Genomic DNA, 14,888 nt, shown 5'->3' with positions numbered 1-14,888 from the left:
ATTTATTCTATCAACGTAAGACATTTGTGAGCACTAATTTAGTCTTCTGGGGCAACAAGTTATGACAGAAGAGAAGCTGCATGTATTAAAATATAGTTGACAAATGGCCTACCTAAAGGAAGTAAGCAGAAACTTGTCTAAATTAGGGGTGAAAGTAGCCGTTAAGCTCAGTTATGGTGGATCAAACTGAGCAAGTAGCCCACTTTAAATGAATTTGACAGTCAGACAACCATGAGATGTATGCGCAGGCTCCGTTTCACCACAAAAACAGAATTGAGGGTTACATGCCACAGTAGCCCATCTCCGGGGTACAAGCGTTCTCAGGTTTTTGTAAAACAGGATTAGATGTTTACATGTCAACACAAAATAAATACTTCAGTATCCCGAACGGGATATTGATGGTCAGTGGCTTTAACGTAGAGCCAATCTTGGGATTTGTCAACGAGCAGCAAAGATAAAAAAATAAATTATATATTTCAAATCCAAAAGAATAGGAACATTCCCTTTTACTACAAATTGCACTGGCAACCAACACGGTTCTCAACTAGCTAGCCAAAGGTAGACATTAAACACACAGTATTTCAAAACACAAGGAAGTACTTAAAAAGGTACAATATTTTATTGTTTTACAAGTAATGCAGGGTAGCATGAGCAGCAGCATCTCCCTGGCCGACGCAAAAGCATACAGTGGAAGCTTAAAGAAAGTGTCAGCAACAACTTGGATTTGTCATCTAAAGGATGAATCTACCATTGCAATTCTGTTGATAGATGATTAGTACAAATGATTTCTAAATCAGAACGCAAAGTGCAGGCGAGAGTAAAAGTTGCACATTACATCCCAGTAGACTTCCCTTGTGGCAGGGTTCCTTTAGCAGGTTGTGAGTTTTTAGCAGGTGGGGATATGCTTGGTTCAGAGATGACAACGTCACTACAGTCCTTGAGAGTATCTCCGCTATCAAAATGGTATAACCTCCCCAGTGGTGTGGCAGGTTTGGGAGTAGACAGTTTTGCCATTCTCATACACAGAGTTGTAAATATATTGGGATGAGAACTGACTATTCAACGATGCTGCCTTGAACGCTGCTGGAGCTGAGACATTGTGTGCTTTCATTGTCACAATCAGACCCAAATCCATGTTGCTTGAGGAGTTGGCCCTCCTGTTCAAGGCCTGTGGCTTCCGCCGAGGCAAGGGCGCCTGTGGCTTCCGCCGAGGCAAGGGCGCCTGTGGCTTCCGCCGAGGCAAGGGCGCCTGTGGCTTCCGCCGAGGCAAGGGCGCCTGTGGCTTCCGCCGAGGCAAGGGCGCCTGTGGCTTCCGCCGAGGCAAGGGCGCCTGTGGCTTCCGCCGAGGCAAGGGCGCCTGTGGCTTCCGCCGAGGCAAGGGCGCCTGTGGCTTCCGCGAGGCAAGGGCGCCTGTGGCTTGCAGAGGCAAGGGCGCCTGTGGCTCCGCAGGAGGCAAGGGCGCTTCCGAGAGGCATTTGAACCAGATTTGATGAGGCCACTTGACTTACCTAAGGTATTTAGGCCAGTCGTTACGCATGATGAAGCATTATGGGTGGCCGCTTCCGAGGCATTATGGGTGGCCGCTGGCATGGCACTGTGTCCAGTTGCTTCCACTGAGGCACCATGGCCAGTTGCTTCACTAAGGCATTTGGGCCAGTCGTGGCGCTTGATGAAGCATTGTGGCCAGTTGCTTCAGCTAAGGTATTTAGGCCAGTCGTTACGCTTGATGAAGCATTGTGGGTGGCCGCTTCCGAGGCATTATGGGTGGCCGCTGGCATGGCACTGTGTCCAGTTGCTTCCACTACCGAGGCACCATGGCCAGTTGCTTCACCTAAGGCATTTGGGCCAGTCGTGGCGCTTGATGAAGCATTGTGGCCAGTTGCTTCAGCTAAGGTATTTAGGCCAGTTGCCACACTTGATGAAGCATTGTGGGTGGCCGCTTCGAGGCATTATGGTGGTTGCTGGCATGGCACTGTGTCCAGTTGCACTACTAGCCAGCACCATGGCCAGTTGCTTCACCTAAGGCATTTGGGCCAGTCGTGGCGCTTGATGAAGCATTGTGGCCAGTTGCTTCAGCTAAGGTATTTAGGCCAGTCGTTACGCTTGATGAAGCATTGTGGGTGGCCGCTTCCGAGGCATTATGGGTGGCCGCTGGCATGGCACTGTGTCCAGTTGCTTCCACTACAGAGGAACCATGGCCAGTTGCTTCACCTAAGGCATTTGGGCCAGTCGTGGCGCTTGATGAAGCATTGTGGCCAGTTGCTTCACCTAAGGTATTTAGGCCAGTCGTTACGCTTGATGAAGCATTGTGGGTGGCCGCTTCCGAGGCATTATGGGTGGCCGCTGGCATGGCACTGTGTCCAGTTGCTTCCACTACAGAGGCACCATGGCCAGTTGCTTCACCTAAGGCATTTGGGCCAGTCGTGGTGCTTGATGAAGCACCAGTTGCTTCAGCTAAGGTATTTGGGCCAGTCGTGGCGCTTGATGAAGCATTGTGGCCAGTTGCTTCAGCTAAGGTATTTGGGCCAGTTGCTTCACCTAAGGCATTTGTGGGTGGCGCTTGATGAGGCATTGTGGGTGACTGTGTCCAGTTGCTTGAGGCACCATGGCCAGTTGCTTCACCTAAGGCATTTGGGGTGGCGCTTGATGAAGCATTGTGAGTTGCTTCCAGTTGCTCCACCTAAGGTATTTGGGCCAGTCGTGACGCTTGCAGTGGCATTACTGGTGGCTGCTTCACCTGCCGAGGCACGGATCCGGTAGCTACCGCTGCATTGTGGCCAATTCCTTTTAATTGATTTTGGGGAATATATCTATAATTACCTACGAAAGAAAAGAAAGTTTCAAATTGTAAAATGCCATCATTTGAAGTTCTGCTATTTATACAGTGTTACTTTTACTGAATTATATGTGCAGAACAAAACACACCTTTAGGTGGAGGATAACAGGTTATCCCTCCAATTAGCAGGCAACAAATCCAAGTAATTCTAAATAAAAACAAAAACATCCTAGTCAGTTAAATACCTTTAAAACATGGAAGACAAGGGAATCAAACTAGAGCCGTACAACTTACCTCAAAGACATTTCAAAACTCACAGCCATTTTTTCTCCTCAAATCCTCAGTATTCAGAACTAATGGTAGCCAGAAGCCTTACCAGAAGATCCCTGATATTGTATCTGATTGTCTTTTTGCTGCGCCTTACAAAGGAATCCTAGACCCTTCTAATCTGGCTGGTTAATTAGGTACATCTGCAAGCCACTGAACATAATTTCCATTGGTCCAATTTCCCAATTGAGATTAGGTGCGCTTGATTTCATTCAGCTGGTGTGCTTAAGGGTTTGCGCATTCATGGACAAACCAATGGTTTCAAAGAGTGAACTCTACCTACCCAGTGCACTGGGTGAGCTTAATCAAGTGCACCCTTATTTCATGCTAACTAAGATCCTGCCAGGGGCTTTTGCAGGTGCACCCTCAGTCGTCCGGTAGAAGTGTGTTGTGCAAAAATATATTTTAGATTTTTCAAAGTAGCCTCACTTTGCCTTGATGACAGCTTTGCACACTCTTGGCATTCTCTCAACCAGCTTCATCTGAAATGCTTTTTCAACAGTCTTGAAGGAGTTCGAACATGTGCTGAGCACTTGTTGGCTGCTTTTCCTTCACTCTATGGTCCAACTCATGCCAAACCATCTCAATTGGGTTGAGGTCGGGTGATTGTGGAGGCCAGGTCATCTGATGCAGCCCTCCATCACTCTCCTTCTTGGCCAAATAGACCTTACACAGCCTGGCGATGTGTTGGGTCATTTGTCCTATTGAAAAACAAACAATAGTCCCACTAAGCGCAAACCAGATGGGATAGCGTATAGCTACAGAATAGTGTGGTAGCCATTGTACCTTGAATTCTAAATAAATCACAGACCATGTCACCAGCAAAGCACCCCCACACCATCACACCTAGTCCTCCATGCTTCATGGTGGGAACCAGACATGCGGAGATCATCCGTTCACCTACTCTGTGTCTCACAAAGAATGCATATACAATTTCATCCCGTGTCATGAGTCTTTGGCCAAACAGGCAGTCGACTACAGCAGGCAATTGTGCTCATTTGTGTCAATGTTTGTGAAATGAGTTCCATGTGACACATTATGCTAGCTAAGCTTCCCTGCTAGTGCCTTGCCGGCTTCATCATTGGAACTTAAATGGATCCATTTAAGGTCTGAGTTCTCATACTATGTAGTTAGATGATTTCACCAACAATACTTGGTTTAGAAAAATTGACTTGTTCTTATTTTTTTATTTCGCCATTATTTAACCAGTTAGGCCAGTTGAGAACAAGTTCTCATTTACAACTGCGACCTGGCCAAGATAAAGCAAAGCAGTGAGACAAAAACAACCACACGGATACACATGGGATAAACAAACGTACAGTCAATAACACAATAGAAAAATCTTTATACAGTGTGTGCAAATGAAGTAAGGAAGTACGGCAATAAATAGGCCAATAGTGACAAAGTAATTACAATTTAGCAATTTACACTGGGGTGATATATGTGCAGATGAGGATGTGCAAGTTGAAATACTGGTGTGCAAAATACCAGATAAACAAAAACAAACATGGAGATGAGGTAGGTAGTTGGTTGGATGGGCTATTTACAGATGGGCTGTGTACAGCTGCAGCGATCGGTAAGCTGCTCTGACAGCCGATGCTTAAAGTTAGTGAGGGAGACATAAGTCTCCAATTTCAGTGATTTTTGCAATTCGTTCCAGTCATTGGCAGCAGAGAACTGGAAGGAAAGGTGGCCAAAGGAGGTGTTGGCTTTGGGGATGACCAGTGAAATATACCTGCTGGAGCGCGTGCTAGGGTTGGGTGTTGCTATGGTGACCAGTGAGTTGAGATAAGGCGGAGCTATACCTAGCAAAGACTTATAGATGACCTGGAGCCAGTGGGTTTGGCGACAAATATGTAGCGAGGACCAGCCAACTAGAGCATACAGGTCGCAGTGGTTGGTAGTATATGGGCCTTTGGTGACAAAACGGATGGCACTGTGATAGCAAATTGGATGCAGTCTGAGTAGAGTGTTGGAGGCTATTTTGTAAATGACATCACTGAAGTCAAGGATCGGTAGGATAGTCAGTTTTACGAGGGTGTTTGGCAACATGAGTGAAGGAGGCTTTATTGACGTTCTGTTGTCTGTTTGGGAATATCTTTGTTTATTGATAGGTTAAACCGTTCCAGGCATTGTAAAGATCAAAGTACACTGAATCCACTTTTTAAGACCCTGTGGATCGATTAATGCACTTGCAGGAAGAATGAGCTATAGGTTAAAAACCTATTGACGCTCATGTGAATCAATATAGGAAACAATAACAAAAATCTATACATTTAAGCTAGAAATATCAGGTTTTTGCATGGGCTGCATCTTAATCCACTTTATCCGCCTGCCCATGTCGCCCTTCCGCATCTGGTGTACGGGGCCGAGCTACAGCTGAGTTTGTCAGACCATGTGACATAACTGAACTCCATCTTCTCACGAAAGCGTCTGTGGCGTCTGAACGGTTTGGCCTACAAACTATTATGACCACTATGGAAAGGGGAGACTCACAAACATGGTTCCGTTTTGCTCTACGACCCCAACAAGTTTCACGTACTCATCTGAAGGTAACCCATACAAACTAATGGAAGTATGGAGGTAGTTGTGCCAACATACATAAAGGGTTAAATATGTGCCATCACCAAGATAATGGATAGACTACAAAACTTTTCCATTAATGAAAAGGTGTTATTCAATGTGTTTCTGTGGGCTATGGTAGCAAAGGCAAAATTCTATATTTTATCAAAACATTGCGATAAAATGTTGATAGCTAAAGTGTCCCAAAGATTCATGCAGCTAATTGATCATGGTTGAACCTTTAAAACAATTCCTTATGTTAGCTTAGTACTCTCCCTAAGGCTCAGACTAAGGTTGATGAATAAGTCTGGACAGGCAGTTAACCCACTGTTCCTAGGCCGTCGTTGAAAATAAGAATTTGTTGTTGACTTGCCTAGTTAAAGGTATATAAAAATAAAAATCAGCCGCAACAGCATTAATGAGGTCAGAAACTGATGTTGATTGATTAGGCCTGGCTCGCAGTCGGCGTTCCAATTCATCCCAAAGGTGTTCGATAGGGTTGAGGTCACGGCTCTTCGCAGGCCCATCAAATTATTCCACACCAAATTGTTTTTGTATGGACCTTGCGTTGTGCACAGGGGCATTGTCATGCTGAAATGGCAAAGGGCCTTCCCCCAAACTGTTGCCACAGTTGGAACCACAGAATTGTCTAGAATGTTACTGTACGCTACAGCGTTAAGATTTCCATTCACTGGAACAAAGCGGTCTTGCCCAAGCCACCAAAAACAGCCCCAGACCATTATTCCTCCACCAAACGTCAGTTGGCACTATGCAAATCCAAATCAAATCAAATCAAATGTTATTTGTCACATACACATGGTTAGCAGATGTTAATGCGAGTGTAGCGAAATGCTTGTGCTTCTAGTTCCGACAATGCAGTAATAACCAACAAGTAATCTAGTTGCTTCTGCGGCATTTGAGCAGGATGCCACACTTGCTGAGGAATGGGGGCCGGTTGCTTCTGCTGCATTCAAGCTGGACTCCACACTTGCAAAGGCATTTCGGTCGGTTGCGTCTGACGCCGAGTCTCAGTGGCCGGTTGCTTTTGTTGCTGGGGCATTTAAACCAGATGTCACACTTGCTGAGGAATGGGGGCCAGTTGCTTCTGCTGCTGGGTAAATTTGGGCTGGGTGCCTCACTTGCTAAGGCTTCTGTTGCATGGCAGTTGGTCGCTTCAGCTGCTGAGGCACAGCAGCTGGTTGCTTCACCGAAGATATCTGCGCTAGCCACCACAATTGCTGAGACATTGTAGCTGGTTGCTTCTGCCGAGGCGGCATGGGAGCCGGTTCCTTTTGTTGCTGGGACACAAGAGACAGTTTAGTTTCTTTAACTAGGCAAGTCAGTTAAGAACAAATTCTTATTTACAGTGACCGGCTACTTGTAAAGCCCACCGGTCAAACCCTCCCTAACCCGGACGACGCTGGGCCAATTGCGCGCTGCCCTATGGGACTCCCGATCACAGCCATTTGTGATACAGCCCTGATTGAACCCGGGTCTGTAGCGACGCCTCTAGCGCTGCGATGCAGTGCCTTAGACCGCTGCACCACTCGGGAGGGGAGGCCTTCTTGCTGGGGCATAGGAGCCGGTTCCTTTTGTTGCTTTAGAATAGGAGCTGGTGTCTTTTTATATCGATAAGTACCTAGGAACCAAGATAATTCAGCATAGTAAAATGCCATCATTTAATAAAGTTATTGGCACTATACAAAGTGTTATTTTAACTGAATTACTTTGTGCTATACAAACACACCTTTAGGTGGAGGATAGCAGGTTATCCCTCCAATTAACAGGCAACAAATCCAAGGAATATTAAAAATGTTCTTTATCCTAGTCAGTTAAAACACAGCTACCTGTAAAATCTGGAAGAGGAAACCAACCACAGCGCGTAGTGAACATGGCTGAGGTGCACCCATGACCAGCTCTGAAAACAGATTGCATAGCGGAGAAGGTACGGTGGGATTCTAAATGGTCGGTAATATGTTTGCTGACTTGGCTTTCAAAGACCTTAGATAGGCAGGGTAGGATAGATTTGTCTGTAGCAATTTGGGTCTAGAGGATCGTGGACCAATTCAATGGTTTTATAGAGGGAAATCTAACTATCCATTGCACTGGGTGAGCTTAATCAAGTGCACTTTTTAATGCAGGCTAATGAAGTTCCTGCCAGGGGCTTTTGCAGGGGCAACCTCAGGGGTCCGGTAGAAATGTGTTGTGCACAAAGGTTGCACACACATTGAGATCGTGTCCACAAATTCCATACTGTGACAAATTAAATGAAGTTGTCTGTTGACGTACGCTAGACAAGAGTGTCCAACAGCAAAGTGTAACTTCTTGTAGAAAATTCAATGCATATACAATTTCATTCATGTTCATGAGTCTGGCCAAACAGAGTCAACTACAACAGGCAAATATGTCAAGTTGTCCGAAAGTCCTGGATGACATCTTATGCTAGCTAAACTATCATGTTAGTGCCTACCAGCTTCCTCTTTGGAACTTAATGGATCCATTTAAGGGCCTAATTCTCATACTACGCAGTTCGATTGCTAATTGGTTAAGAAAATGTGCATGTTTAAAGACAGTCTGTACAGAATATATTTGTTGATTGATCGGTTAAAGCGTTCCAGGCATTGTAAAAATCAAATACACCAAATCCATTCTATAGGAGCCTGTGGTACAATAAATGGACTAGTAGGAATGGGCTACAGGTGAATATTGAGGCAGTCAAAATCCAGTTGAAGCTAGAACATTGAATGGGCTGCGTCTCAATCCACTGCATCCGCCTGTCGCCCTTTCGCATCTGCGGTGGACAGGGGCCGAGCTACAGTGGTGTTGGTCAGACACCCCCAAAAATGCAGTCTCAAAAACATCTATAGCTTCAGAACGGTTTGGCCTACAAACTGACCATTATGGGAAATTGACTCCCGAACATAGTTACGTTTCCCTCTATGACCCCACAATTGTAAGACAGGTAACCCATACAAACAGAAGTATGGAGGTAGATGTGCCAACAGGGGTTGAAGCATCCAAAATAACATTTCAGTCAGCTAGATATGGAACAGACACTCCTAAACTGATTTGACTCTTTGCCATGTGTGGTATGGACTATAGTATAAGGCCAAATGCAAGTTTGAAACCAAATGGTCACTCAATTCTAGTAGCTAAATCAGCCATGGTTTGACCATAAAAAAACCATTCCCTATATGCTAGCTTACTGAGGTTGAAGACAGTCTCACTGTATACAATGCATGCCTACATCTAAAGTAAGAACATATGAAGAATGTCTGACAACTCACCCCTTGACAAATGTAGACCCAAGCTTTTATTTTGAACAACAAGTAGCAAAGGTAAAAGATTAGAAAACCAAAGAATTAACTGAACAGTCATTTTTACTACAGACTGCACACCACCTGTTCTCAATTAGCAAGCAATGGACATGAGAACCATTATTTCAAAGACACCAGGCATTTTTGAAATTAGAACTGTTCATGTACTCCCTCATGCTAGAGTAGCAAGAGCACCAGACTTCCTGGTCGAAACAAAAGCAGGAAGAAATGCAGTGTCAGCAACACAGAATATTAAGTCAAAAACAATGTCAAAAACAATTCTCACCATTAGCTTCTAGAGGATGAATCCATTACATTTTCCTGTTGAAAGATATATGGTTAGTACAAAGGACTTCAAATTTAGAGAGCAAAGTTCAGAGCAGGTTAAAGTGAACCATTACCTTGCAGAATCCTTCACTAGTGATGGATATACGCTTGGTGCACCAGTACGAACAAAACTGTCCTTGGGAGCATTTCCACTGTCAACAGGCATAGCCTCCCTAGGAGTGTAGCGGGTTAGGGAGAATACAGTCCTGCCATTCTCGTAGTGCGATTTGGAACTGTAGGAATAGATTGGGATGACACCCGACTGTTCAACGATGCTGGCCTGAGTGCTACTAGAGGCACCATCTTCAGTGCTTTCGTAGTGATTCTGCTGAGACATTGGGGCCAGTTGCTTCTGGGGCATTTGTGCTACATGCCATAATTGCTGAGGCATGGGGGTCAGTTGGTGCTGTGGCATGGCAGTGTGTTGCTTCCGCTGCTGGGACATTTGAGCTGGATACCCCACTTGCTGGGGTATGGTGGCCGGTTCGTTCTGCTGCGGTTCAGCAGCCGGTTGCTTCTGCGGTATTTGAGCTGGTTGCCACTCTTGCTGAGGCACGTCGGTCATTTGCTTCTGCGGTAGAGGCGTGGAGGCCGGTTGCTTCTGCTGCTGGGGAAATTCAGCTGGATGCCATACTTGCTGATGCGTATGCGGCATGGCGGTCACCGCAGCGACTTGCTTCTGGGCCATTTTAGCTGGATACCACACGTCGTGAGGCTGCTGGGGCATAGGGGCCGGTTGCTTCTGTGCCCGATGACACACTTGCTGAAGCATGGCAGCCGGTTGCTTATGCTGCTGGGGCATTTGAGCGGATTGCCACAGTTGTGGTGGATTGGCGGTCAGTTCCTTCTGCGGTAGATGCATAGTGAATGGTTGCTTCTGCTCCTGGAGAAATTGATCTGGATGCCACAATTGCTGAGGTGGCTGGGGCATGGCGGTCGGTTCAATTTGCTGCCGAGGTTCAGTAGCTGGTTGCTTTTGCTGCTGAGGCATTTGAGCTGGATGCCATACTTGCGGGGGCATGGCGGTCAGTTCCTTCTGCCGCCGAGGTTTAGCAGCCGGTTGCTTCTGCAGCTGGGGCTTTTGAGCTGGATACCATGCTTGCTGGGGCATGGTGGCCGGTTCCTTCTGCTGCTGAGGTTCAGTAGCTGGTTGCTTTTGCTGCCGAGGCATTTGAGCTGGAGACCACACTTGCTGGGCCAAGGCGGTCGGTTGCTTCTGCTGCTGGGGTTCAGTGGTTGGTTGGTTCTGGGGCATTTTAGCTGAATACCACACTTGCTGAGGTTCCTGGTGTATGGCGGTCAGTTCCTTCTGCGGTAAAAGCATTAGGGCTGGTTGCTTCTGCTGCTGGGGATATTGAGCTGGATGCCACTCTTGAGGCATGGTGGTCAGTTCCTTCTGCCGCAGAGTTGCAGCTGCTTGTTGCTTCTGGACCATTTTAGCTGGATACCACACGTCATGAGGCTGCTGGGGAATGGGGGCCAGTTGCCACACTTGCTGAAGCTTGGCAGTCGGTTGCTTATGCTGCTGGGGAATTTGAGCGGATTGCCACAGTTGTGGTGGAATGGCGGTCAGTTCCTTCTGCAGTTGACGCATAGGGACGGGTTGCTCCTGGGGAAATTTGGCTGGATGCCACTGAGGTTCAGCGGTTGGTTGCTTCTGGGGCATTTGAGCTGGATACCACACTTGCTGAGGTTGCTGGGGCATGGCGGTCAGTTCAATCTGCTCCTGAGGATCAGTGGCCAGTTGCTTCTGGTGCTTAGCTGGATACCACACTTGCTGGGGCATGGCAGTCAGTTGCTTCAGCAGCATTTGAGCTGGATGCAACACTTGCCGAGGTTGCTGGGTTGTGGAGGCCGGTTCCTTCTGCTGCTGAGGTTCAGTAGCCGGTTGCTTTTGCTGCTGGGGCAATTGAGCTGGATGCCACACTTGCTGGTGCATGGTGGCCGGTTGCTTCTGCTGCATTTGAGCTGGATACCATGCTTTCTGGGGCATAGCTGTTGGTTGTTTCTGCGGTATAGGTATTGGAGCCGGTTGCTTCTGGGGCATGGTGGTCAGTTCCGTCCGCTGCGGAGGATTTGGACTCGATACCACACTTGCTGACGTAGCTGGGGTATGGAGGCCTGTTCCTTCTGATGCTGAAGTTCAGTAACTGGTTGCTTCTGGGGCATTTGAGCTGGATACAACACTTCTTGAGGCTGCTTAGGATAACTGGCCGGTAGCGTCTGCTGTTGGGTCATGGCGGCCGGTTGCTTTTCCTGCTGGGGCATTTGAGTTGGATACATTTTCTGAGGTGCCTGGGGCATGGGGGCCAGTTGCTTTTGCAGGATGGCTGCCAGATGTTTGTTGCTCTTCGGTCAGCTGCGCTTGCAATTGAGCTGTTGGAGAGTTGTAATTACCATACCCTTTAGACCCATGTGGGCCTGTATAGAGCCATGTTGCATCAGAATCTGGTGCAGGATACCCATCACCTAGGTTAGATAAAGAAAAAATGTAAAATGCCAGCCTTTGAAGTTATTGGTACCACAACTGCTACTTGAAATTAACGGGTAGAAACTCACTTGATGTGGAACATGGTATCCCGCCAAATAGCAGGCAACAAAGCCAAGAAACTCTTAAAAAAAAGTCTGTTATAAACACAGCTACCTGTAACACCTGAAGGACAAGGGAAACAAACTAGAGCAATACTTTTAAAAACCTACCTGAAAGCGATTCCAATCATCACGGCCATTTTGCGCCTCAAAAGCTCCCCAGTAATCAGAACTAATGGCTGGTATAAGCCCTAGCATAATATCCCTTATGCTGTATCTGGCAGGCTTTTTTGGTTGCTCCTTTTAAACAAATCCCAGACCCTTCTAATGTCATTGGCTAATTAAGGACAGCTGTAAGCCCCTGAAGTACATTTGATTCCTAATTCCAAATTGACACCTAAATCCTACACCCTGGCCTAAACACTTCTGTGCATCAGAAATGATTGAATAGGTATAAGCAATATGGCAACAATTGCATCCACCCTATCAGAATGCAAGGTGATGCAATTACCATATTGCTATAACCTATCTGATGCCCATAAGTGACTAAGTGGTAGGTGTAGGGGCTAGGGGTTGATTTGGAATTCAGAAATTTACTCAGGTGTGGTTGATTCTCTAATTGAGTTCCTGACAGGTTTGACAGCCCTTACTCTAAAGCACGCTTCAAACTCATTACAAGGAGGGCCGAGTGTCTGTGGGATTTTTGCTCCTTCCTTGTCCTTGATTGCTGAATTAAGACCACTAATTACTCCCCTCACCTACGGTAGTTGTCTAGGTCTTAATTGAAAGGAAAAAACAAAAACCTACAGACACTAGGCCCTCCATGGAATGAGTTTGACACCCCTGCTCTAAAGTAGGAAACCCATTTTGTCTTGGCACTTCATTGATCAGTTTAAATGATTGCTTGTACAAAATTCACTTGGTTCATTTGAAGATTAGAGGCTAAATGAGCAGTTAGGCACCATTATTTTACACATGCCTTCTTTTAAACCGTGTGTTTCATTCAGCATAGCAACAGTAGATGGTTAACATGTTTCAGTTGCACATAGTGCCACATCTTGGACAAATTCTGAATTCAGACAGACTCCAATTAAACACTCACATTATGCAAACACTGCACACACATATGCTTTGATGTTCTGAGTCTTTACTTTTTCAGAGGCAAACATATATATAGTAGGGCTCGTTTGAGTGGTAAGGCTAAAGCAACTGACTGTAGACCAAAGTCAAGAAGTAAAGTCTGGAGAGGTGCATCTGCTACAACCGAAACTCGGATACTGTCGTTTTCCAACAGCAAGGCTCAGATCACCATGGCAGTGTTGCCATTGTTTATAAAAGGTTTCCTTTATAATATAAAAAAAACATGTCTCCAACACCCACTCACAAACTGAAATAATTTATGTTACATTATACAATCAATAAATGAGAGAGAGAGCCTCAATCACATCATTAGTTTATGCACTGTAGGCTACACATTAACTGCAGCAAATTGGTTCCTGTTTCAGTCATGTTCTTGTTCGCGTGGGTTAAACAAAAACAATAATGATTGGGTGACAATGGAGACCCCACATGACAGGTGATGGCTGCAGGATGAAGTTGGTGAAGAGCAATTGCAGAAACTTGGAGATTCTGCAGATTTTTGTAAAGTTCATGCAGTCGACATATAGACTCACGTGGTAAATGTTTTATCCCCAGAACGCAAAACACTTTGAAAGGCGGTGACAAACAATTGTCACCGACTTGACAATAGTAATCAGCTCTAAGGTGCCCACTATCTCCATAAAATGTCTCCCTCATGTGGATGAAATAAAACAAGACAACAACCCATCTCCTCATCCTCTGACCGTCTACCCTCCTTTGTGGAAGCTTTTTTTCCAATGTTTTTTCCAATGTTGTCTCAACTTTGATTGCATCCACAAACACATAAACTCGAATGCAACTGTTTAGATAGCTATGCATATATCTCCAGCCCCTTAAATCTGCCAAAGTGTTTTCCCTATTCCGACTGATGTTTCCGCTTGCATTCCATCTCTGATAATTATACTTGATTCAAAGTCTGTGCCTTGAAAATGCTAATGTCCTTTTCTTCTCCTGTTTCTTTCAGCACAGCAGGCAGACAATCTGTTCTTTATTCTGGTCTTTTATATTCACCCCGAGTGCTCCAATCCTTCTGTACTTTATTGTACGGCCCTTAATGTCTAGAAATCTGCACTAACTCCCCTCTTCCACTGCTGTAGGCTGGCCTACTGTAACTGGAAGGCAAATGTATGTCACTTAAATCAGACCGGGTTCAAATACTATTTAAAATATTTCAATTAATACACATACATTCAAAGTATTCTGATCTTTTATTTGAAAAGATAAGTAGTTAAATGTCATGCATTTGGAAATACATTTGGAAAGTGTTTGAAAAACTCAAAATCACACACTATTTTACACTCCAATGTATCAAATACGTATTTGAAAACTGTCAAATAATACAGTTTGTATTATAACCCAGATATTATAACTCAGATGCTGAAATACACATGTTTTTGAATACAGGTCTGCACTTAAATGTAGCATTTGCATGAAAATACACACATATATTGTATTATACTGCATCACATTCTATTGTATTTGTTGTTTCTTTGCGATTGCATTTGAAATCCTCAACTGTTATTTTTTCTGAAGACAGATTCCAATTCTTCTTTCTCTGTTAGGCCCTCCAGGCCCTATTAGTCTACTGAGGTCAGTCAGTTGCGATTGTAACCATCAGATCCAAAATCTCAGTGGTGAGTAGCCACTGAGCTGTTGTCAACGTGCAGATGGCAGTCCTCACATAAAGACACACCATGCCCACCAGAGCACACACATAGCCTACATCAGATTCAGGCAGAAATCAATACGGACTCCAAAACAGACACAATTATTATTTACATTCATTTATTTGTTTGTTTTACAACTCAGTTTTAGGATCAGGTACTAGTGCCTGCTTCACCTCCTAAAATTAAGAAAAAAGTATTTGAGAAGCAATGTAGATAGATTATATAGAGGCAACTCGGTATAAT

General features: G+C 45.3%; 1 protein-coding gene and 1 long non-coding RNA gene across 2 annotated transcripts; both read right to left on the bottom strand.

Annotated features, from left to right (window-relative positions):
- Positions 1-2,738: 2,738 nt before the first annotated feature.
- On the bottom strand, positions 2,739-3,163 carry LOC135568176 (uncharacterized). The gene is made up of 3 exons (XR_010462522.1): positions 3,071-3,163; positions 2,926-2,984; positions 2,739-2,820 (listed from the first exon to the last, which is right to left on the bottom strand). It is a non-coding gene; the product is annotated as an uncharacterized LOC135568176 (long non-coding RNA).
- A 5,800-nt stretch (positions 3,164-8,963) lies between these two features.
- Positions 8,964-12,100, bottom strand: LOC135568170 (putative mediator of RNA polymerase II transcription subunit 26). Its single transcript, XM_065015153.1, has 4 exons — positions 12,010-12,100; positions 9,384-11,778; positions 9,269-9,303; positions 8,964-9,185 (listed from the first exon to the last, which is right to left on the bottom strand). Exons 2-3 carry the CDS (start codon positions 11,354-11,356, stop codon positions 9,294-9,296), a joined length of 1,983 nt encoding a protein of 660 aa, XP_064871225.1. The 5' UTR covers positions 11,357-11,778; positions 12,010-12,100; the 3' UTR covers positions 8,964-9,185; positions 9,269-9,293.
- Between the last annotated feature and the right edge of the window lie 2,788 nt (positions 12,101-14,888).

This window comes from Oncorhynchus nerka, unplaced genomic scaffold (genome assembly GCF_034236695.1).
Source record: "Oncorhynchus nerka isolate Pitt River unplaced genomic scaffold, Oner_Uvic_2.0 unplaced_scaffold_1651, whole genome shotgun sequence".
Classification (NCBI taxonomy): domain Eukaryota; kingdom Metazoa; phylum Chordata; class Actinopteri; order Salmoniformes; family Salmonidae; genus Oncorhynchus; species Oncorhynchus nerka.
Note: the sequence above shows the minus strand (reverse complement) of the source record. Positions and strands in the feature narration are given on the sequence as shown.

What these genes read in the sequence shown, in the direction of transcription:
- LOC135568170 (XM_065015153.1), bottom strand. Translation starts at nt 11,356, where the DNA reads ATGCCCCAGAAGCAACCGGCTCCAATACCTATACCGCAGAAACAACCA.